General features: G+C 42.2%; 1 protein-coding gene across 3 annotated transcripts in view; it reads right to left on the bottom strand.

Moving 5' to 3' along the window:
- Nucleotides 1-20949, bottom strand: part of SCRN1 (secernin 1) — a 69071-nt gene extending 48122 nt beyond the window's left edge. Inside the window, exons 1-2 of one of the 3 annotated variants that reach the window (XM_032758416.2) lie at nt 20663-20949; nt 846-1005 (exon numbers count right to left, since the gene is read on the bottom strand). In XM_032758416.2, the coding sequence (XP_032614307.1) occupies nt 846-1004 (159 nt within the window). In that variant the 5' untranslated portion in view covers nt 1005; nt 20663-20949. The other 2 variants (XM_032758417.2, XM_058446076.1) reach the window with 2 other exon arrangements.
- Nucleotides 20950-21800: the final 851 nt, after the last annotated feature.

Below are 21800 nucleotides of genomic sequence, written 5' to 3'. Positions count from 1 at the left end.
ATACTGACAAAAATAGTATTTTTAAAAGATTCAAAATAAGAATTAATGGATAATGTTTTATTATGATAAAAATATATAAACTGAGACCAGACACTATGACAGATGCATAAGGCTGTTATCCACTTCAGTGCTGTTTGTAATGGCAAGAAACTGAAAACCCAAATGTCCAGCAGCAATATGGGGCTGGTTAACTATGATACATCCATAGAATGAAACACCATGCAGCTCTAAATGAGGAATTATGACCTGCATATACTGTAGGGAGTGATCTCCAGAATATGTTTTGAGTTGAAAAATACAAAGTAGAGATTCAACCTGAGAAAGCTGATTGAAGAAAATAAAATAATAAAATAAAAATGAAAAAAATGCAAAGTAGAGAAAAATATATATGGCATGCTGCTGTTAATCGAAGAAAGGAGGAAAGGGACCAGGATGAATACACACGTGTGTGTGATTTGTTACATATATATGTGTAATTTTGCAAATGGAAGGATAAACCAAGATCTTCCAAAACATGATTACCTATAGGGGAAAAGATCATGGAGTAAAGGGGACAAGGATACAAGTTAGACTTCTGTGAATAAATCTTGTTTTTTAGATTTGACTTCAGAACTATATAAATATTCTACTTAATTATAAAACAATCGCCATAGCAGTGAGCATAGAGATCTCCCATGACCTTGTTTTGAAGGCTATGAGCAAACCTGCATGGAAACAGGAATCAGCAGAACTGACATGACAGCTCTGACTTGTGAGCAAGCTTCCAGGCAAGGAGTTAGGGTCATGCTGGCGGCAAAGCCAGAGAAAAGAGAATGTGACTCATGAGACTGCAACGCATGGCTTACCTCAACCTTGCTCTCCGGTTCATGATCAGCAGCCGAGAAATACACAACCTCTTGCACTTCATCTCTGGGCCGGGCTGAATTTTTCCCAAATACCACCAGACCATCCTTAGCACGTGGAGGGAAGGCAACAAAACAGTAACTTGGAGGAGCTGCAGCCATCCTGAAAAGAGAATGCCAGCGAGAGTGGAAGCAGGCCTCACATGGAACACTGCAACAGTGAGTTCTTCAAACATATTTCACCAGCTAAAACGGTTTTACTATTGAACTGTGCACAGCTAACTCATTAAGAGATCCCAGCTGGCAAATGAAGGTGGGACGCCTGCAGTGGAATGACAGAGCCACCGAGACCAGATATTGTTTAATACTCTGTGGGATTAAATGAGCTCAGATTTGCAACAAACCACAGCGGCAGCCAAAAGTGCAGTGACGTGGGAGAAAGGAAAGGAGGTTATTGTTCTAGGCAGAAGACACAGACACACACCACACATACACACACTGCAATCTGTTCACAGTAATAAAATAATAAATAAACATACCTTAATACTAACTACACAAGTGCCTCAGATCCAGAAATGCATAGCCACCACATAACAGATTTGGGGTGTGATGAGGAAATGGGTCTAGAGATCAACTGAAAGACACCCTGCTTTGTTGTTTTTAGTAGTTTTACTCCACCTCGATGACATAGTACTCAAACACCTTTTGGTTTTCCGTCCACCTCCCCAGCTGCTCCTGGACTGGCTTGTTTTATCTGGCCAGTGCACATCCTCACTGCTTCATCCTTCTTTCCTCATTTAATGATCTTTTCTATCTGGGAAAATGCATCCATGCTCAGAGCTTCCCTTGTCAGTTACATGCTGATGACTTACACATTTAATTCCAGCTGGGTTCTCACCTTAAGCCTCTGACCCACAGACCCAGCTGCCTGCCTGATATCCGAAGCCGATTTCATCTTCTTCCCTTTTCAAGGTTCTTTATCTTGGTAGCCAAGGTAACCATCCTTGCCATTTGCTTCTCCATTATCTAATATGTCACCAAGTCCTGTACATTCCATCTCCTAAATCTCTATGGAAACCGCCCACTCCTCTCCACCTCCACTGCCACCACCCTGCACCAAGCCACCACCATCTCCAGCCTGGACCACTACAGTAACTTCCTGAGGGGTTGCTCCAAAACCCTTATCAATCCCCACTCCAAAACATTCTCCGCATTGCAGCCAAAGTGATCCTTTTAGAAGAAAGACTTAATCACATCATTCCTGCTTAAAATACTTCAGCAGTTTCCCAAGGCTCTTGGAATAAAGACCAAAATATGATCAAGTTTGTTCCCCCTTCCCAGCCCCATCTTCTACCACTCACCCCTCCACTCTTACAATGCCGGCACACAGGCCTTTTTCTAGTTCCTCCAGTGCCCGCCAGACCTCTACACATGCTCCACCCTTTGTCCTCACCACTCCCTTCCCTGCTTCCTGTACCAAAACTATCTGCCTGGTTAACTCCTTCTCTTTCATGTACCAGCTCAAATATCATTCTAGTATTCTAATTTGTGTTGCTGTACTATACACTCTCATAGAATCTTGTCCTTTTCCTTCAAAGTAATTATCATAATCTGAAATACTTGTTTGATTATTTTATTACCAACAATCAATATTTAGTCTCTCCCAGCAAAATCTAAGCAATATGAAAGCAAGGACCTTTCCCTTTTGCACACCAGTGTAACTGCAGCTGTACACTATGTCTTACGCAGAGTAGATTTTAAATAAGTGATAAACAAGGGTTCTTTTCTTGTTTATTAATAGTCCACCATACTGAAGCTGACTCTCTAACATCTCTCTTTTCTCCCGCCATGCCTCTGCACCTGGCTTGAATGCCCTTCCCTTAGTCTTTGTACATTTCCTTCAGGATCTGATTCAAAACCCCTTTCTTTAATAAAGACTTCTATAAAGGACTCTCATTTATTCAGCATCCACAAGTACTAATACATCCATTTTGTTATAAAATAATGTACATATGTTGCTTGTATATTTCTTTACCTGTTTCAAAGAAAGCTCCCTGAAGGCAGGACTCATGCCATCCAAACATAGTAGCCCTTTCCCCGATCCCTGGCTTACAGGCACTCACGAAACATTATCTAGTGTACCAACTATTGTATTTGTGTTATCAATTATCCAACTTCCACGTGTTTTATTTTACAAGTCTGAAATATAAGTAAGAAGTAAAGCAATTTTTTCAGAAAAGCACAAGAATGGGATTCAAAACTCAGCTCCACCACCTACTAGCTGTGTGACCTGTTTCAGTCACCTTACCTCTCTGAGCCTAGGTTTCCCTTTTGCAAATGTTTTGCCCCAGCCCACAGGTTTATCGTGAGTATCAAATAAAATGATGCTATTTTGCAAACTGTGGAGGCTGCATAAGTATAGGATACTTTATTTGCTGGCTGGGTGTGGTGGCTCATGCCTGTAATCCCAGCACTTTGGGAGGCCAAGGCAGGCAGATCACTTGAGCCTGGAAGTTTGAGACCAGCCTGGGCAACATGGAGAGGCCCTGTTTCTACAAAAAATACAAAAATTAGCTGGGTCTGGTGATGTGCACCTGTAGTCCCAGCTACTTGGGAGGCTGAGGAGGGAGGATCATTTGAGCCAGGAGAGGTTGAGGCTGCAGTGAGCCTCCCATCACGCCACTGCACTCCAGCCTGGGCAAAGAGTGAGACCTTGTCTCAAAAAAAAAAACAAAACAAAACAAACAAACAAAAAAAACTTTATTTGGGTTTTGACTGTTTAAATAGAGCAATATCTAAAATTTTCTGTTAAGCAAACCAATCAAAATCTACTTGCCTCATTCCTAATTAGAGCAGTTACCAAACTGCAGAGTCATCAATATTCTATGTTTAGAAACCTCTTTGTATGGGACTGTATTGCTATTTCTATATCCAATCTACTTCAGGTTAATTTCTACATGCACACTCAGAGTTCTTCCCTGCATTGTTTATGGCAGGCCCCTCCCCAGAGTACAGAGAAATGGGGGAGCCCCCACAATTCTGAAAATAATTCCCTCCTAGCTCAGTAAAATATCACCCCTTCCCTCTGGGAAAGAAAAGCCAGAAAGATAAAGAGGCTCCAGTTCTCTCTCCCCTTAACCTTTCCCATTTTCACAAAAACAGCTTTATCTTCAGAGTGGAGGAGTAGAGAGAGATAAACAAAGAATGTGCATGCACAAGAAAGATCTAGAATAATTATGAAATCAAATGCCTTTATAGAGTGCTACTAGAATCTGGGCATTGGGGGAATTGCTGGTGGAGACAAATAAAGTGAAGCAGACCCAGAGGAAGATAAGATGGGGAAAGGATGCCTTTCTCTTGTGTGATGCCTCGAGTATCTCATATGCTCCCTCTCTCCCCATCATTGGGCCATTTCAAAAGAGCTAGTGTGTTGCCTAGGAGCAGAACCTTACTTTATTTATTTGATCCTTAAAAATGGTAGAAATCCACCAGTTTTGCATTTATGAGATTTATCTATAGAATATAAATAAAACCCATGGAGTTTTGGGCAAACACCTATTATTCGGCCAAGGCACTTGCTTAGTCAGCAAATCATCTGGGTCGCATGATCATGATGAGGATATAGGCAACAGAAGCCCAGGGGTATGTGGGCCAAGGGAGGCTGGCTTTTCCACTAAATTTTGTGAACGACTGGGAATGCCAGCAGGGAGCAGAATTTCAATGTCTGTTTTAAGAATTAAAAAGCTAGATGAACCAGCAAACTGTGCATCAGACCTAGTAGCAAACTAGCCCAGGCTAACTCTCCATTAATTTTTCCTGAATCACCAGTGCACTGACTAGCTTCAGAGATGACTTTTCTGAAAAGAAAATTTTCTGTAGAAAATTCCAAAAGAACCTTCTACAATGATGGAAATGTTGTATCTCCACCATTCAATATGGTGACCACTAGCTTCAAGCAGCTATTGAAGTGTAGTTAGAATGATGAAGGAGCAGAGTTTTCTATTTTATTCAAAACTTTAATTAATTTTCATTTAAATAGCCACATGTAGCTAGTAGAAACTCCATTGGGTGGGACAGTGATACAGAGTCCCAAAGAAACCCAGAAATGAAGATTTTCCTATTAAGGCTTCCAGCGATCTCAGAAGTTCTTATTTGTGAAGTCCTCTTATTCTAAGGACAAAATGTGCTATCATCCATACAAATTGTATTAGCAAAGAGGAGGTGGGACACTTCCGGAAGACTGAAGAAAACAAACATTAGGAAGCAGCTACGGAACTCACCAGGCTGACTTAGATTACTTAAGTTAAAGGTGATCATAGCTGTAGATGCCAATTACACTTCTCTTGGTGCGAATCTCATATCCTGACTCGGAAAACACCATGAGAGTGGCCCTCATTACTATCTGGGAATCCTTTGTGTACTTGTCTGGCCAATTCCTCTATTTCCTAAATGAATTTTTGACACCTTCGCTTTTCTTCAAATCTCCACCCACTTCCTCTAAGCAGAGGTCTCACTTTCTATTCCACAAAAGACAGGTGAATGGAGGGAGAATGTTTCAGAGAGAGGACATGCAGGCCTGAAGGCCCTGCAACTGGAGAAAAGGAACGGAGCCAAGAAATTAAAAAGCTGATGCAACTGAGGACAGAGAAAGTAGGGTAGAGGCATGGAGAGGCGGGTATATGGGCAGGTCCACATTGAGCCTTGAAGGTCACATCAAGTACTTTAGTGTCTATTTCACAATACACAGTAAAGCACTGAAGGCTTTTAAGTCAGGTTTTAGGTTGAAAATTGCATACAGACAATATCAAAGAAGTTGCCTGTGATAGGAAGGAAACCACAAAGCAGACAGAAATGATGAAAACAGAATAAGTAATTTCATTTCTATGTACGTAACCTAAGGAAACGATCAGGAATATGGGCAAGGGGTATGCGTAAGTGTTCACATAGTGGTATTCATACAGGTGAAAAACTGAAACTTACTTGTCCAGCATCAGAGAACTGGCTGAAAATGTCTGCTACATCTATCGGGTAGAATACTATAAACCCATTAAATATATGTTTGTGAAGAGTTTTTAATTGCATGAAGAAATGATTTGAGGGGGCAAGATAAATTCTCTTATTTAAAATATACGTAGAAAAAGACTATGCCCAAATACTTGCCCAGGAATGTACTCAAAATATAACAGTGGGAGCCCAGCAATGAAATATTCTTTGCTTTTTCATCTTTTCCTCTAATTTCCAACTTTCCTGTAAGTATTTTTACTGATATAATCCCAGAAATGATTTTTAAAGTAAACCCAGGACAGAATAGCAATTTAGGAATTTTATTTTAAAGAAAAATTTTAGTTCTGCTTCTATATCCTAATACATCTGAAATTTCAAAAGTGGCAAATTCTTATATGAGTTATAGCTAGGATGAATTTTATTTGGCATTGTTCTCTGATACTTTCTTTTACCTTTTTTACACCTGCCCAATTCAGAGTTGCTCAGAGAGCACACAATGTTTCATTACCATGTTTCACACAAATAGTGAGTTGGCCTCCTACAGTTGTCCACGTGGGAAAAGAAAAACTGGCCAATCTGGAAGCCAGAGCTCTCATGAACCTGAGATGAAACCCTTCTGAAAGTGATTCAAAGGAACTCAATTCTCTTCCTATTATTTGTCAAGATATTGGGTAACATACCAGATATTCACACGAAAATGAAAAAAATCTGACAAGTTACGTCATTTATATATTACATAAAACATGCATTTTAAAATATTTGTTTACATGATTCTTTTTTTTTTTTTTTTTTTTTGAGATGGAGAATGCTCTGTCGCCCAGGCTGGAGTACAGTGGCGCGATTTTGGCTCACTGCAACCTCCACCTCCTGGGTTCAAGCAATTCTCCTACCTCAGCCTCCTGAGTAGCTGGGATTACAGGCGCATACCACCATGCCCAGCTAATTTTTGTATTTTTAGTAGAGACGGGGTTTTACCATGTTGGCCAGGCTGGTTTCAAACTCCTGACATCGTGATCCGTCTGCCTTGCCCTCCTAAAGTGCTGAGATTACAGGCATGAGCCACCGTGCCAGCCTACATGATTCTTAAAAACTGTTAAATTATTCATGCATGACACAAGAAACTGGCTTTAAGATTTTTCTCCTTTTCCTTTATAACCTCATACAACGTTATGAAATGTATATTCTCCTTCACAAAGAAAAAGAAAAAAAAGAAACTAAAATTCAATTAACTCCCAATCACATACACGAATACAAAAACTTAGAAAATGAGAAAACTTATTTATATTCAGCTTTGAAAAGTAGAATATAAGCATTTGATGATGGGGTTTTCCATCATAACTACATTCTACTTAAACCGGTGTTAAAACCAGTGAAGAGTTTGTCCAGAAATAAAGCTATAATTGATGGCTTTTTAAAAAACTTGCTTGTTTTGAGGCATAATTCTGAAGCTGCTTTCTGAGCCATGGGGACCCAGAAATGGGGGTGGGGCTTCAGTGTTACACTATAGGCCTGAAACTGGATGTGGGTGTATCCAAAACAGTGTTTTCCTAACTGTATGTTGTGGCCTTTTTGTGGTTTATGAAATCAGTTTAGTGGATAGGAACAAGTTTTTTTAGAGAAGCATTTTTAGAAAGAATGTATGCATCTCACACAGTAAGGGTAAGTACTGATGCAAGAAACTCTAATTTTAAGTTTAGGTCCATACACATGCACGTATAAGCGTCTATAGGTACTATGTTGAGATGTAACATTTCTTACTGTGAGTCTTAAGGAAAAAACTTTAAAGCAACAGGCTAAAAGGGCAGGTCTGCTGAATAAGGCTTCTTTGTGGCAAATACCCATTAGGATTCTTGCCAGGTTAGCAATACACTGACAGTTCTAATTAATGAAACACTGTAATTTAACTCCCATAGATGGGTAGGCTGACAGGCATTTCCTAAGAAGTCCTTGTTAAGAGTATTTTAAAGTGCATTTATCTGTAGTTTGTACTATACATTTATGTTCTCTGTATTTTCCAACTGATTAGTTTAATGTTGCATGCTATTGAAGGAGAGGAGACATTAAAGACTGGAGTTTAGGATAAGGATGGAAGTTGTAAATGTAAAGGTATCATGTAGCTGGTATCATTTTTGTGGTAGAGAAAAGAAGTTAGATTATTCACGTTGGCAAAGTACGAAAAAATATCTGCTACTTTTTCTTCTAGTCCCCCCTCCAATCAGCTCTCAGTGCGAGCCACCAGTTTTCCTTCAGAACAACGCTGTCCAGGAGAATTTTCTGAGATGATAGAAATAGTCTCTATCTGCACCATCCAATACAGTAGCCACCAGCCAGATGGGCTATCTGGTACTTGAAATGTGGCTAGCGCAACGAAGGAACCAAATTTTTAATTAATTTCAAATTAAACAGCCAATATTAGGCTAAGTGATATAAGCCAGTCACAAAAAAAACTTACGTAAGGCATCTAGAATAGTAAAACTCATAGAAATAGAAAGTAGAATGGTGGTTGCCAAGGGCTGGGCAGAAGGGAATGAGTTGTTTACAATCTGCGTACAGATTTCAGTTTTGCAAGATGAAAAAGCTCTGGAGATCAGTTGTGCAACAATATGGATGTCCTTAACACTTCTGAACTGTACAGTTAAAAATGGTTAAGATGGTAAATTTTATGCTATGTGCGTTTCACCACAATTAGAAGTAAAAATTAGAAAATTAAACAGCTACACGTGGCCAGATGCTACCATATTAGACCATCCAGCTTTAGCTACTGTGCCATTGGCTATGATAAAGCATCCCTAAGCTTAGTTTCTAACCACCATTGTCATCCTTATCAAACTTCTTTCAGGATTCATGACTTCTTCTTGGGCACAAGATAGTAGTGCTTCCCTGGAGTTTACTGCAAAGGAGCTGCGTGTACCAGCATTCATCCTCTGACTGGTGGCAGGAGGCCCAAGTTCAGGCTTGAGGGACTAGAGTACTGTACTCCCGTAACTAGGAGACCGCATACAGAATGTGTAGCTGAGGAGGGAGGAAGCTGTGTGGGAGAAAAGGTCTTTGTCCTCAAGTTCAGTGAGTAGTTATCGAAGGCGTGAATGCTCTGAGCCAGGGCAAGGGTTTTTTTTTGCATGACTGCCAGACTGCCCTGCACCTTTATCTCAATGATGCACACAGTGTCCCTCATCAGTTACCTTACCCACTGAAAAGAAAGCCTTGACTGCCTAAGAAAAAGAAAATAACTGTCTACATAAGCTATCGGTTTACTAAGCGTCTTGCAAGTACCGATGACCAACTGCCTTTACTTACGTAAAGAATGAAACCCAAATGTCCAGCTAGACTTCCCTATTCTCCACACTACCAGCTTTATTGAGCAGACTGAATACATCTAAATTCAATGACTGTGAATTACCACCTTCCAGAAAAGCAAAGGAGAAATTATTATACTCTTCATTAATAAATTCATTTTTAAATGATTGCCATTCCTGCTCAACTGAAAACAGGACAAATGATACTCATTTACAAATTGATTTTTTCTGTTGTAAACCTTCTATTGAAATAGTAATAAATGAAGTGTTTGGGAAAGGAATTATCTAATTAAAAATTGGGATGTAAATGCCAGCTGATGAAAGTCATCTATATAAATTAGCTCAGACTCATCAAGCTCTGCCCAAAAGAAAGAAAGATTTTACTAAGTGTTTCATTGAAAGCTCATGAGAGTAGAGCATAAAGCTTTGGGACTCCACAGCCAGTGAATTCCAGCTCCTAATATTCAATGGCTTGAATAGGAACCATGTAATGGAAGAATAACTGTATGGGCTATTAAGCGAGTAAGCAGGCTTTGAAGCCCACCTGGGTTCAAATCTCAGCCCTGTCACTTCTCCAAACTTTTATAAAAAAGGGATAATGATAGGTAGTTTGTTCTTCCCAGGGTTGCAGTGAGATTTAAATGAGATAATGCTTGTACCTACTTACAAAGTGCTCAGAATACCATTTGGGACACAGCAAGGACTCAATTATTGTGAGAACAAGAGAAGGATACATGATGAAAGCGGTCCCTTTGTCAAAGTCTATCTGTTCAGACTTCAGAAACTTTCCTTGAAGTGTCCAAATGCTCTTTCACCTTTTGAAGATTTGTTTCATTGTCACTTCATGTCTTTTAAGAGCTGCTTAACAGTCTCTTTCTCCAATTTAAAGGGCAATATCTACTTCTGAGAGTTAACTCTATGGTCTTCAGTGCCAGTCTGCAGCTGACATACTTCTCAGCAGCGTGGTGTGGAACAGGGGTGACAGACTGCAGATTTGGTTGGTTTGGCCCAGAGTGCTGCATTAGATTGTGTTTTTAGAAATCTGAATTAGCAGCTAATATTTTAAGATCCAGAGATTTCCTATAGACACTCAGATATTTGGCTTCTGCTAAAAACTCAAAGATCTGGCAACACCAAATCCACATTCCCGCATGATGGCAAGACTGGAGTTGGGTAGTGGCTCCTCTCAACAGGGCCTGTATTTCCTATTGTCCCCTCCACTCTCTGACAGGGAGGCCAATGAAAGCGCCACCTCTCCTCACCTCTGTGTAATTGCACTCACTGATACCACTTGCCTAGCCCTGCAGCCCCATGTGTATAGGTACAAGAGGATGACACACTTTAGAGACACCAGGCCCTAGTAGCCATCCAGACTCCTCTAACTCTGAGCCAGAGTTTCCTCACATAGAAATGGAATTAACCCCCCATACACAACATCACATGGTGTTGTGAATGTAATGAAAACAATGAAAATATTTTTTTAAAAAAAGAAAAGAAAGAATTGCATGGAAGTAATCTGTTATCCAACTAATAGCAACTAAAAAGTATGGCCCTGCAATAGGGCAGAGACTCTGGGAGAACTCCATAGCTCAGCCATGGCAAATGAACTAATTTTACCTTTTGGCCACATCTGGTTTTCCCTCATTTGCAGGATACAGGCATAATGAGAAATATGAATTAAAGCAAAATGTCTAATTTATTGTCGTGAATTATGTGGCAGATTAGTAACTAGGGAAATATAGAGTTCAATAGAACGTTGTGCTTCAAAATCTACATTTATTCATAGGTAACTAATCATTTTACAAAGTATTCTTCAAGTCACTTCAGAATTTATCTATAATGCAAAATATTTTTATATGATGTTTCCCAATTTTTTAATGTCAAAAATTTTCCACCGGGTGTGGTGGCTCACACCTGTAATCCCAGCATTTTGAGAGGCTGAGGTGGGCGGGTCACAAGGTCAGGAGTTCGAGACCAGCCTGACCAACATGGTGGAACCCTGTCTCTACTAAAAATGCAAAAATTAGCCAGGCGTGGTGGCACGTGCCTGTAATCCCAGCTACTCAGGAGGCTGAGGCAGGAGAATCGCTTGAACCCAGGAGGCAGGGGTTGCAGTGAGCTGAGATCATGCCACTGCACTCCAGCCTGGGTGACAGAGTGGGATTCCATCTCAAAAAAAAAAAGAAAAAAAATTCAAGAACATTTCCACATAACAGTCATTGTAATTTGCTGGGGAAAATATGGATGAATATATGTTATGAATTTAGTAACACCTTTAATAAATCTGTAGGTACGCAATGACAATACAATCCTTACATAGTTGAAAAATAATAGTGTAGATACATGTCTCATTATGCCGTGCCCATTCAATGCTGGGACACACTTGAATTCAAGGACCACCTACAAGAACTCCACCATACCCAGTGATTCTCTACCCACCCCTCTGTGCATTTAAAATATGATCCCACTTTTTAAAAATGCAATCTTCATGCACATCTATCATGTAAGAACTCTTTTAGGGATTTTGTAAGTGAAGGAAAGAGAAGAGATTAATGGAATGGCATCCATTCTTGGATACATTTTTTTTAAATGCATTAAGGAACAGATAACTTATGTAGGATTCATTTTCACTCAATCTAGCCAAATTAGAAAAATATAGTCAGATCAAGTTCACTGTAAAAAAGATGTTTTCCTATACATGACAGGTTGGAAAACAATTTTCCTTCTTTCACAGAAATATAAAGAAAGGAAGAAAACGATTTACATAAGATTATCCCTACAGGCTAGACCTATGCAGTCAGGATAATCTCTCTAAGAGGTTATATTATAGCTTTTTTAAAAAGTCAGATAGACCCAGATTCCAGGTGATGCTCCTTTACTTACTAAGCTCCTTATCTGTAAAATGGGGCCATGTCAACCATGTACAGTTATGAGGATTACATGAGATAACATATGTAGAGTGTCAGGAATAGAGATACATTCAAGAAAGGTTTGTTCCTTTAACTTGATCATAAAGAACAGGGTTCTAGGACTATAATGATGATGGACATAAAGGATGAAGGATGTGTTTGAAACAGGCAGGCTGTGGTTAGCTGCCAAAAGCACTCTCTGTGGGAAATAGGGAGGTACTGAGCAAGCCACATCTCGGGTCCTTTCATTTCCTTCTGTTCTTATTTTTGACATTGCTGCCATTGTGTCCACTAATTTGGCAAGGTTGCTTTGAATTATGACCTTCCTATTCCCACCATCTGTCTTCCTCTCCCATCAAAACAGTGCATTGTCTATTCTGACCTTTTCCCATTAATGTGATTTGATATGTACTTTGTTAACTCTGTAAACTGGGATTTGAAAAAAAATTTCCCAGTCATCCTTAAAATGGTCGTTAGCCATTTAACTCTTCATCAGTAAAAAATTAGCCAAACATTCATTTCCTACAGAAGAAATAAGGTAATAAGATGTAAATCTTGCTGGTCCAAAAACAAAGGGTTACTTTATGTCTGGCAAAGTGGAATTTAAAACTACTTTGTAAAAGTCCATTAATAATGTCCATTAATTCTAGAGCTACTTGTTGTGTTTTATCATTATCAAATTTAAACCATTTTATTATCAAAAAGGAATATATATACATATATGAATACATGATTATGTATATGTATATACCTATATATGCGTGCATATACATTTATATAAGTATAGGTAGGTAGATAGGAAGATAGGCACATAGATGGATGGATAGATAGATTTTAAAAGACCTAGAAGGATTAATATCTAACTGAGAGTTGAGAGTGAGAATAAAGATGGGGATACGGAGATAGAAACTTTAAATTTTACTTTATCTAGTTATATAGTTTTAAAATTCTTTACAGCAAGCTCATATTGCTTTATTGGTCTTTTAATTATTTTCTAAAATCTGATCATTTCAGTGCTTAAGAAGAACACTTTAAGACATTTCATTAATTCTTCCAGGTCACTAGGGCACTGCTAAGTGCAATAAAAAAGATACACTAAAGCTTTACCTTAAGAAAGAGGTGAAAAAGATACTCAGGAAAGCTTTTGATCACTACATAATTTTAGTTAGGATTTTTAAGTCAGATGAGTTACTAACATATATTTTGAGCACCTAACCACCTACAAGCACTATGTTCAACTGCAGGGAAAACAGAGCTAAGATATCTCAAGGTTTTTATCATTTGGAAGAGCTGTCTGTGAACACAACCAAGAGAGAAAGGTAGTAACCCAACTTAGGATATTGATCAGAAATGTTTATGAGAGCTTTCAAACATGGCTAGCTGACAGGGGAGTAAATTAAGCACTGGGAAATTTAGGTTAAATACATAATCATTAAGAACAGAAGAAGAGATCCTGAACCATCTCAAGCTCTTTCTCCCAGCTTCAGGTGAAGTTCAAGTTGGGAGGCCCCAGGCTCCCTACCTACTAGGCTGACTGAGTGAACTGACATTCCACCCAGTTCCCTTCAGCCCCATACAAGATCGGGTGAGGGCCCTGATGACACTGGGAGCTTCTGAGGAAGGGAGGACAGATGGATGTGACTAACACATACATCACTTCTTACCTTCTTGGACATAAAGAACCTCACCTATCACAAAAAAATTCATGAATGAGAGTATGTGGTCTTTGCCATCCCTTCCACCTATGAGAGCCTCATAACCATGCCTAAGCGATGTTGAGAAGAACATTCCATAGAAGGCTCAGATTGTGGGTAGGTGTGGGAGTGAGGGTAGAAAGGAGGCAAAGAATGGCGGGAAAGGACACGCCTGTCACTAGTACAGGCTGGGCACAAAGTCTTGGAGGCCTGTGGCTGATATACTCTGCTATAAAGCAAGCAATATTCTAGCTCGCCCCCAATGACTCTTTTCCACACTTATGGTCTCTTCCATTGGTTTGTTTCCCAAATCAAACTTTTAAAAAATCGACAAAGTGTTTCTAGTGTTCCTCTGGGTCTGTGATTGGAATTATACTGAATTTACAGATTCATTTGACAGGGGTAGCTAAAATAATCACAATCATAATATCTAAAATTGTATGTTAGAACATTAAGCATTCACTATGTGCTTAATAACATGCTAAGTCATATATATACATATATGTGTGTGTGTAATCACTTAATCCTCACAATAACCCATCACACAGGTATTATCTCCATTTTACAGCTGAGAAAATGAAAGCTACAAATGGTGAAGTGGCCAGGTGCTATAGTCCATGCCTGTAATCGCAGTAGTTTGGGAGGCTGAGGCAGCAGGATCAGTTGGGTCCAGGAGTTCAAGACCATTCTGGGCAACCCAGGGAGACCCTATCTTTACAAAAAAATAAAAATAAATTAGTCAGGTGTAGTGGTGAACATTTGTGGTCCCAGCTACTGGGAAGGCTGAGGTGAGAGGACTGCTTGAGCCTGGGCGGTTGAGGCTCCAGTGACCCATGAATATGCCACTGCACTCCAGCCTGGACAACAGAGTGAGACCCTGTCTCAAAAAAAAAAAAAAAAAAAAAAAGAATGGTTAAGTGGTGAAGTACTTTGCCCAGGGTTGTATAACTAATAAGTAGTGGAGTGAAAATTCAGACTCTAAAATGCTCTTAAACACCAGGCTGCCCTGAATCTATCTTCCCAATCAAGGGCAAGAAGTGTCTCTTCTTCTTCTTTTTTTTTTTTTGAGACAGAGTCTCGCCCTGTTGCCCAGGCTGGAATGCAATGGTGATCTCGGCTCACCACAATCTCCACCTCCCAGGTTCAAGCAATTCTCCTACCTCAGCCTCTCAAGTAGCTGGGATTACAGGCATGCACCACCATGTACAGCTAATTTTTGTATTTTTAGTAGAGACGTGGTTTCACCATGTTGGCCAGGCTGGTCTTGAACTCCTGACCTCGTGATCCGCCCACCTCGGCCTCCCAAAGTGCTGGGATTACAGGCGTGAGCCATCGCACTGGGCCCAAGAAGTGTCTCTTCTTTGGTGTGAGCTTTTTTTTTAAGTTCATCATTAGAGTTCTATAGTTTTCTTTCTAGGGATTCTGCCATTTTATGTCAGTTTACTAGAGAGAGATGCACAAACCCTCAATGAAGAAAACTCTTAAGACTTTATGGTGACATGGCAGAAGATTTAAAGAACAGAGAATGTTCCTGTTCTTTGCTAGAAAGATTCAGTGTTATGTAAAAAAGTCAGCCCTCCCTAAATTAATCTGTGGAGTCAATATGACAGCTATCAACATATACATAGGGCTTTTGGAGAAAATCTGACAAAAAATGATCTTGAGGTCCATCGGCAAAGGATATGTGGGATTAGCCAAGTTTCAGAAATGAAAATTAATGAGGAAATACTGGACTTGCATGGAATTAAACTATATTATAAAGTTCCAGTATTAAGATAGTTTGTTACTGATAGAATCAGAAGTAGAAAGTCCTGAAATATAGCCATATAATGTAGGAAATTAGCATATGATGAAGACTGAATTTGCAACTGAGATGAGTAAGTGCTGCCAGAATAACTGACTATAACAGGATGGGGAAAGGAAGAATGAAATCTGTTGAGATCTGCCAGGCACAGTGGCTCACGCCTGTAATCCCAGCACTTTGGGAGTCTGAGGTGGGTGGATCGCTTGAGGCCACGAGTTCAAAAGCAGCCTGGCCAGCATGGCATAACCTTATCTCTACTAAAAATACAAAAATCAGTCGGGCGTGGTGGCGCTCACCTGTAATCCAAGCTACTCGGGAGGCTGAGGCACAAGAATCACTTGAACCCAGGTAGAGGTTGCAATGAGCAAAGATTGCACCACTGCACTCCAGCCTGGGCAACAGAGTGAGACTGTCTCAAAAAAAAAAAAAAAAAAGAAATCTGTTGAGATCCCCAATTCACTCCTAAGCCAAAATAAATTATTATAATTTAGAATTTTAAATTTTTACAATTAAAACCACAAAAATACAAATCATACAGATAAATTTTTAAAATAACATTAGCAAGCAAAAACATAAACTCAATTCACCAAGGAAAATATAGACTTGATTATAAAATAACTTAAAATTTCTTGTGAGGCAAAATTTTTTTAATGAGAAACTAGGAAATACATCTGCATCGTACATGAAAAAGAGATAATTTCCCTTTATATATATAGAGCTCTTACATACCAATAAGAAAAAGATGACCACTCCAAAGGAAAAATACGCAAAATATATAAGCACCAGTTAAAAGAAGAATAAATATAAATAGCCAAAATATGTACTAGAAAATATTTCTCTCACTCACAATTAGAGAATTACAAATTAAAGGGCCAGGTGCGGTGGCTCACACCTGTAATCCCAGCACTTTGGGAGGCTGAGGCAGGCAGATCATGAGGTCAGGAGTTCAAGACGAGCCTGACCAACATGGTGAAACCCCGTCTCTACTAAAAAATACAAAAATTAGCCAGGCATGGTGGTGCACACCTGTAATCCCAGCTACTCAGGAGACTGAAGCGGGAGAAATCACTTGAACCTGGGGGGACAGAGGTTGCAGTGAGCTGAGATCACACCACTACACTCCAGCCTGGGAGACAGAGTGAGACTCTGTCTCAAAAAATAAATAAATAAAAATAAAAATAAAATAAAAGGAAGGAGACTGATAAGTGGTGTGCTCAAGGCCAAACTCCTAATTAGAGGTGGGACCAGAGCTAGGTCCCAGGTCCCCTAACTTGCAGCCCAGGGCCCTCTCTCTGTACTGGGATGTATTCATCTCATTTTGATATGGGAACACAGATGTGTCAGAATGAGGAAGTTACTTTCCAATGCACTGTGCAGTTAGGTTAGCCATGCCATTTCTCCATCCTAGCTGAAGTCCCACCACCATAGAACCTGACACTCCACTGTCCCCAAGTCCTGGATCACCACGTAGTGTGCTTATTCTGCTTCAGTCTCATACTCAGCAGTCCCAGCCCACCACATACTGCTTCTCTCCCTTTACAGTTTCCCTGATCACTCACTTCTTGTAGTCCCTTCTCCATCCATCCTGTCCCCTTTTCAGTTTCTGTTTTAACTTCTCCTTACATACCTAGTTCTACAAACAGCATCATGAGCTCAGCCACCCTCCAGTTCCTGTTAAAAACCACTAGAAATATGATCCAAAGGCTGGGCGCTGTGGCTCATGCCTGTAATCCCAGCACTTTGGGAGGCCGAGGTGGGCAGATCACCTGAGGTTGGGAGTTCGAGACCAGCCCAACCAATATGGTGAAACCCTGTCTCTATTAAAATACAAAAGTTAGCCGGGCCGTGGTGGCACACGCCTGTAATCCCAGCTACTCAGGAGGCGGCTGAGGCAGGAGAATCGCTTGAACCCTGGAGGCAGAGGTTGCAGTGAGCCGAGATAGTGCCACTGCACTGTAGCCTGGGTGACGGAGGGAGGCCCTGTCTCAAGAAAGAAACAGAGAGAGAGAGGGAGCAAGACAGATGCGAACCATATTTGCAATTTTATATTTTCTAGTAGCCACATTTTTAAAAGTAAAGAGAAAGTCATGGAATTATTTTTAGTAATATATTTTGCCCAATATATCCAACATATTACTTCAATATAAAATCAATATAAAATTATTAGAGATATTTTAAATCCTTTCTTCATATTAAATTTTTGAAATTGTGTGTATATTTTACACTCAACATATCTCAATACAAACTAGCTGCATTTCAAGTGCTCAATAGCCACATGAGGCTGGTGGCTACCAGATGAAACAGCACAGATCTAGACTCTCTAATGAAAATGGATTTTTAAAAAAAAATAACTTTTATCTGTATTCTTATTATTCTTCAACAGACACAAATTGCATGCATTTCTGTATTTTTACAACTTGCTATTTTAAATATCTTTGGCATATCTTCACATTCATCCTCTAATGCAAGTTATTTTTCTAAATGGCACATGTCGCATCAGCATCTGTCTTCACTTTGACATATATATTCATATTTAGCTCCTATCTGCTCCACTGCCTCAAGACATTCTCCCTGTTCCCTGCCTCCTGCCACCTTCTCCCTCTGCACATCACTGGCTGTGAAGGTTCAGATGCCCAGAAGAAACGTTTTCCACATCTTCACCGCCTCTTCACAATGCACAATTTCTAGCTCTACTTTAGTAGATCTAAGGTCACTGACTCATGACTCAGAAAAGTCAAATGCAAATCGTAGGAAAAGCCTGTCTTCACTGCTTCAAAGTTATGTTTAAAATAGGCTTGTTATATTTACTTTTACTTAAAATTAGAAACAGTCGAAAAAAATGAAATGCATGGCCCACTTTGGTTCCTTTTCAAAATAAACTGGCCTAATGGTTCTCCACAAACACAAGCAACTCAATTTTTAATCAAAAAATGTACTTCTTGCCTCAAAGACTTTACTAAAATAATGTTTTTGGTTCTTAACTATAGAAACAGTTTCACCACTGGAAAATGTGAACATGAGGTAGATACAGCTTAAGAAGTTAAAAGTCTTGAATTAGGAAATTAAGGTGTTGTCATTGACTTTAAACACCTATAGACTTTGTAATTCATATTAGTTTGGTTTCCCATTGCTCGAAGTGTTTGCCTTCCTAATAATGACAGACTTGCTCTTCTCCCCCAGGCTCTAAAAGGTAGCATGTGGAACCCTGGGGAGTTATGAGACCTGGATTTGGGTCCTCACTGCCAGTTGCCAGCCAGATATATGACCTTGGCGTCCATTCGCCCCGCTGGCCTCAGCCTTCCTGCTGTAAAAAGGGGGTTGACAGCAGGCTCCTTCAGACTGCCTCCACCTCTGCCCCCCGACCTTCGCTCATCCTCCTCTATGCCATTATCCCTGAAGCATTTGCCTCCTCATGTACCTCCTCCTTCCCAAAAGACAAGATGGCTGGCAGCACGTAAGTGAAAAGGGAAAGAAAGGCTGTTTAAAAAAAAAAAAAAATTCTAAAATGAGTCACCTTTCAAGAATTTCCCATTTCCTCATGCCTGGGTGCTTGATCATGTCGCTAAATCAGTTCTTCCAATGAAACTTGCTCTAAGAACCCGGTATTTGTTATGTGCACTGCTCTTGGATGATGTTTACAATGTGCACCCATCTCTTTTAAGAGCTTGTAGGTATCAAACGACCTCCAGGTTGTGCATCAAAAAGACATCAGCAGCCACAGAGTCAACTTTAGTTGAGCCAGGAGAAAATCAGACCAAAACCGTAGAGTTTTAACTAGGTTTTGTATCATCTTTTCATAAGTTAGGAAAAATAATTACAGCTCTCCAAACTTCCCACTTAACATCTCCCAGGACCCTGCAGCACCCTAAAATCTAGCCGGCTCCAAGAATCACTCCCTACTTCGAACCCGGATGAGCCTTGCCTCACACTAATTCCCTCCCTGAGGCTTAAGTCAGGGGGCAGCTGATGGTTGTGGTCTGTGCTGCTTCCGCCCGGCCTGATTTTTCATGCTGCCATTTTGAATTAGCATAGGTTTCCTCTGCAACTGATGCATCTTCTAACCAGGCTGGGAACACAACACGCGCACACACACACGCACGCACGCACCCACCCACCCCACCCGGCTGCCGGACGCAAGCGTAAGTCAAGGCACTTGCAAGCTAGAATCAGACAGAAAATCCAGAAAAGCCACGTTATTTAACAGAACCGTACAAGGTCAGCTTTGAGTCAAGGCAGATAACAGTTTCCTTCGATGTTTTCATGGACATTTTTATTCCCAAATCCGAGTTCTCGTCAATTCTCTAAAGTTCAAGCGCCCCTCCTGCTTTGCAGACCACATTTCTCTCGGCCCTCGCCAATGAGGTAGCCAAATACTCGACGCCTCAAGAGCGAGCCGAGAAGGCGGAGGCCGACCAAGCCGGACAATCCCTATCCCAGGAACACGCGCCGGCCTCTCGGCAGCCCCGCCCGGCGCCCCGCGGAGAACGCCCGGGTGCGGCTCGAGGGAAGTTGTGTCAAGTCCCACGCGCGGCCCGCGGAGAACACAGCGGCGGCCCGCGCGCGTCGGCCTAGCGGGGAGGGCTGCTCCGGGACACGGTGCGGCGGCCGCGGGCGAGTTGGACGCGCTGGCAGAGCCGGGCCGAAGGCGGCGGGCGTCTCCGGGCAGCCATGTTCGCGGCGCCCGCCCGCGCAGCAGGTACGGCACCTCGGGGAAGGTGCTTGGCTCGCCCCGGACCCCAGGGTGGCGAGGCCAGGGGCGCACAGGCACATCCTAGCGGGCAGCAGGTTGGCTGCCAGGAAAAGGAATCCCAGGAAGAGCAGCGCGGGGAACCCGGCTGCGGTGCGGCAGCCCGGGGCGGGCATCCCTCCACTGCACCCCCGCAGTCCCCGAGCCGAGTTACCCCGGCTTCAGGCCGAGGCCACCTCTCCTCTGACCCCCCTAGGCTCCCAGCCCGCCCAGGCCAGCACCGGGAATCGGCCTGGGGTAACGCTACCCGCGGGTTCGGAGGGACAGCGGGAGGAGATGAGGCGCAGGAGGTGGCGATGGCGGGTGGGGGTGAAACCGCCGGGAAAGCAGCGCTGCAAACGCCCTGCGCTCCCAGAGCCGGCTCACCTGGGGCGGCGGGCTCCCTCCGCTCTGCGGTGCTGAGGCTGCGGCCGCCGAGGGTGCGGGTGCTGCCGGGGCAGGATTACTGCGGCGACATCGGGGGCTGCAGCTGCAGTGGCGGAGGCTGCCGGCGGGCGCTTCCCCCTACCCAGACTCCCGGCGTTGGGGCCCGCCGCCCCCCGCAGCAGCTGGTCCACTCACGTGACCGCGGGGCCCACCCTCCGCCTCCCCCACCCCGGCCCCCGGGGCCCCGTCGCACCCTGCGCGTCTGGCTGCAGGGGCCGCGGCGCCGCTCTCCGCCGAGTAGGGAGGGGGCCTGGGAGCTGGAGGAGCGGCCGAGAGGGCGGATCTCGCCGCAGAAAGTGGCCCCCTCTTTGCTAGATTTTTATTTCTTGGTTGTGGCTCTCAAAGGGAGAACTCGGGCTTTAAGGAGCCAGGCCCAGCATCCTTTCGGCGCCTTTTCCCGACGGTTGGTTGCTACGTCCGGGCTTTGGCGCCCACGCAAGATTTCCCCGGAGAGAAATGTGCCCTGTACCTTGTTGACTCGCACGTCCAGGTCGAGTCCCTGGTTTTAAAAGTGCCGTCCTGTATCATGTTGGTAAGCCAGACCCTGTCCCAGGTACGTGGACATTGTGGCCTAGAGAGGTTAAGTAACTTGCCCAAGGTCACACAGCACGTAGCAAAGCCAAGATTCCATATCTGGGTTAATAAAGTTATGTACAGGGACGTGTGTGTGTGTGTGTGTGTGTGTGTGTGTGTGTGTGTGTGTTGATGCCAGCGTCAACTCCACCTTTTATAATAAGAAAAGACTATCTCAAAAGATATGAAGACGTAGTTCACAGGAAAATAAGTGCAATTCTGGCACATGAAAAGATATTAAGGCTCGCTTAACTGCAAATCAAATATGTGGGGTAGCATCTTCCACCAGCCAGATTAACAAAAATCAAAACATTTTGAGTCTTGCTCTGTCGCCCAGTCTGGAATGCAGTGGCAGGATCTCGGCTCACTGCAACCTCCGCCTCCCGCCTCCCGAGTTCAAGCGATTCTCGTGCCTCAGCCTCCCAAGTGGCTGAGACTACAGACCCACACCACCAGCCTGGCTAATTTTTTTGATTTTTAGTAGAGATGGGGTTTCACCATGTTG

Source organism: Hylobates moloch, unplaced genomic scaffold, assembly GCF_009828535.3.
Source record: "Hylobates moloch isolate HMO894 unplaced genomic scaffold, HMol_V3 SCAFFOLD_1, whole genome shotgun sequence".
NCBI lineage: Eukaryota > Metazoa > Chordata > Mammalia > Primates > Hylobatidae > Hylobates > Hylobates moloch.
The sequence above is the reverse complement of the archived record's forward strand: the minus strand, read 5'-3'. Positions and strand labels throughout refer to the sequence as shown.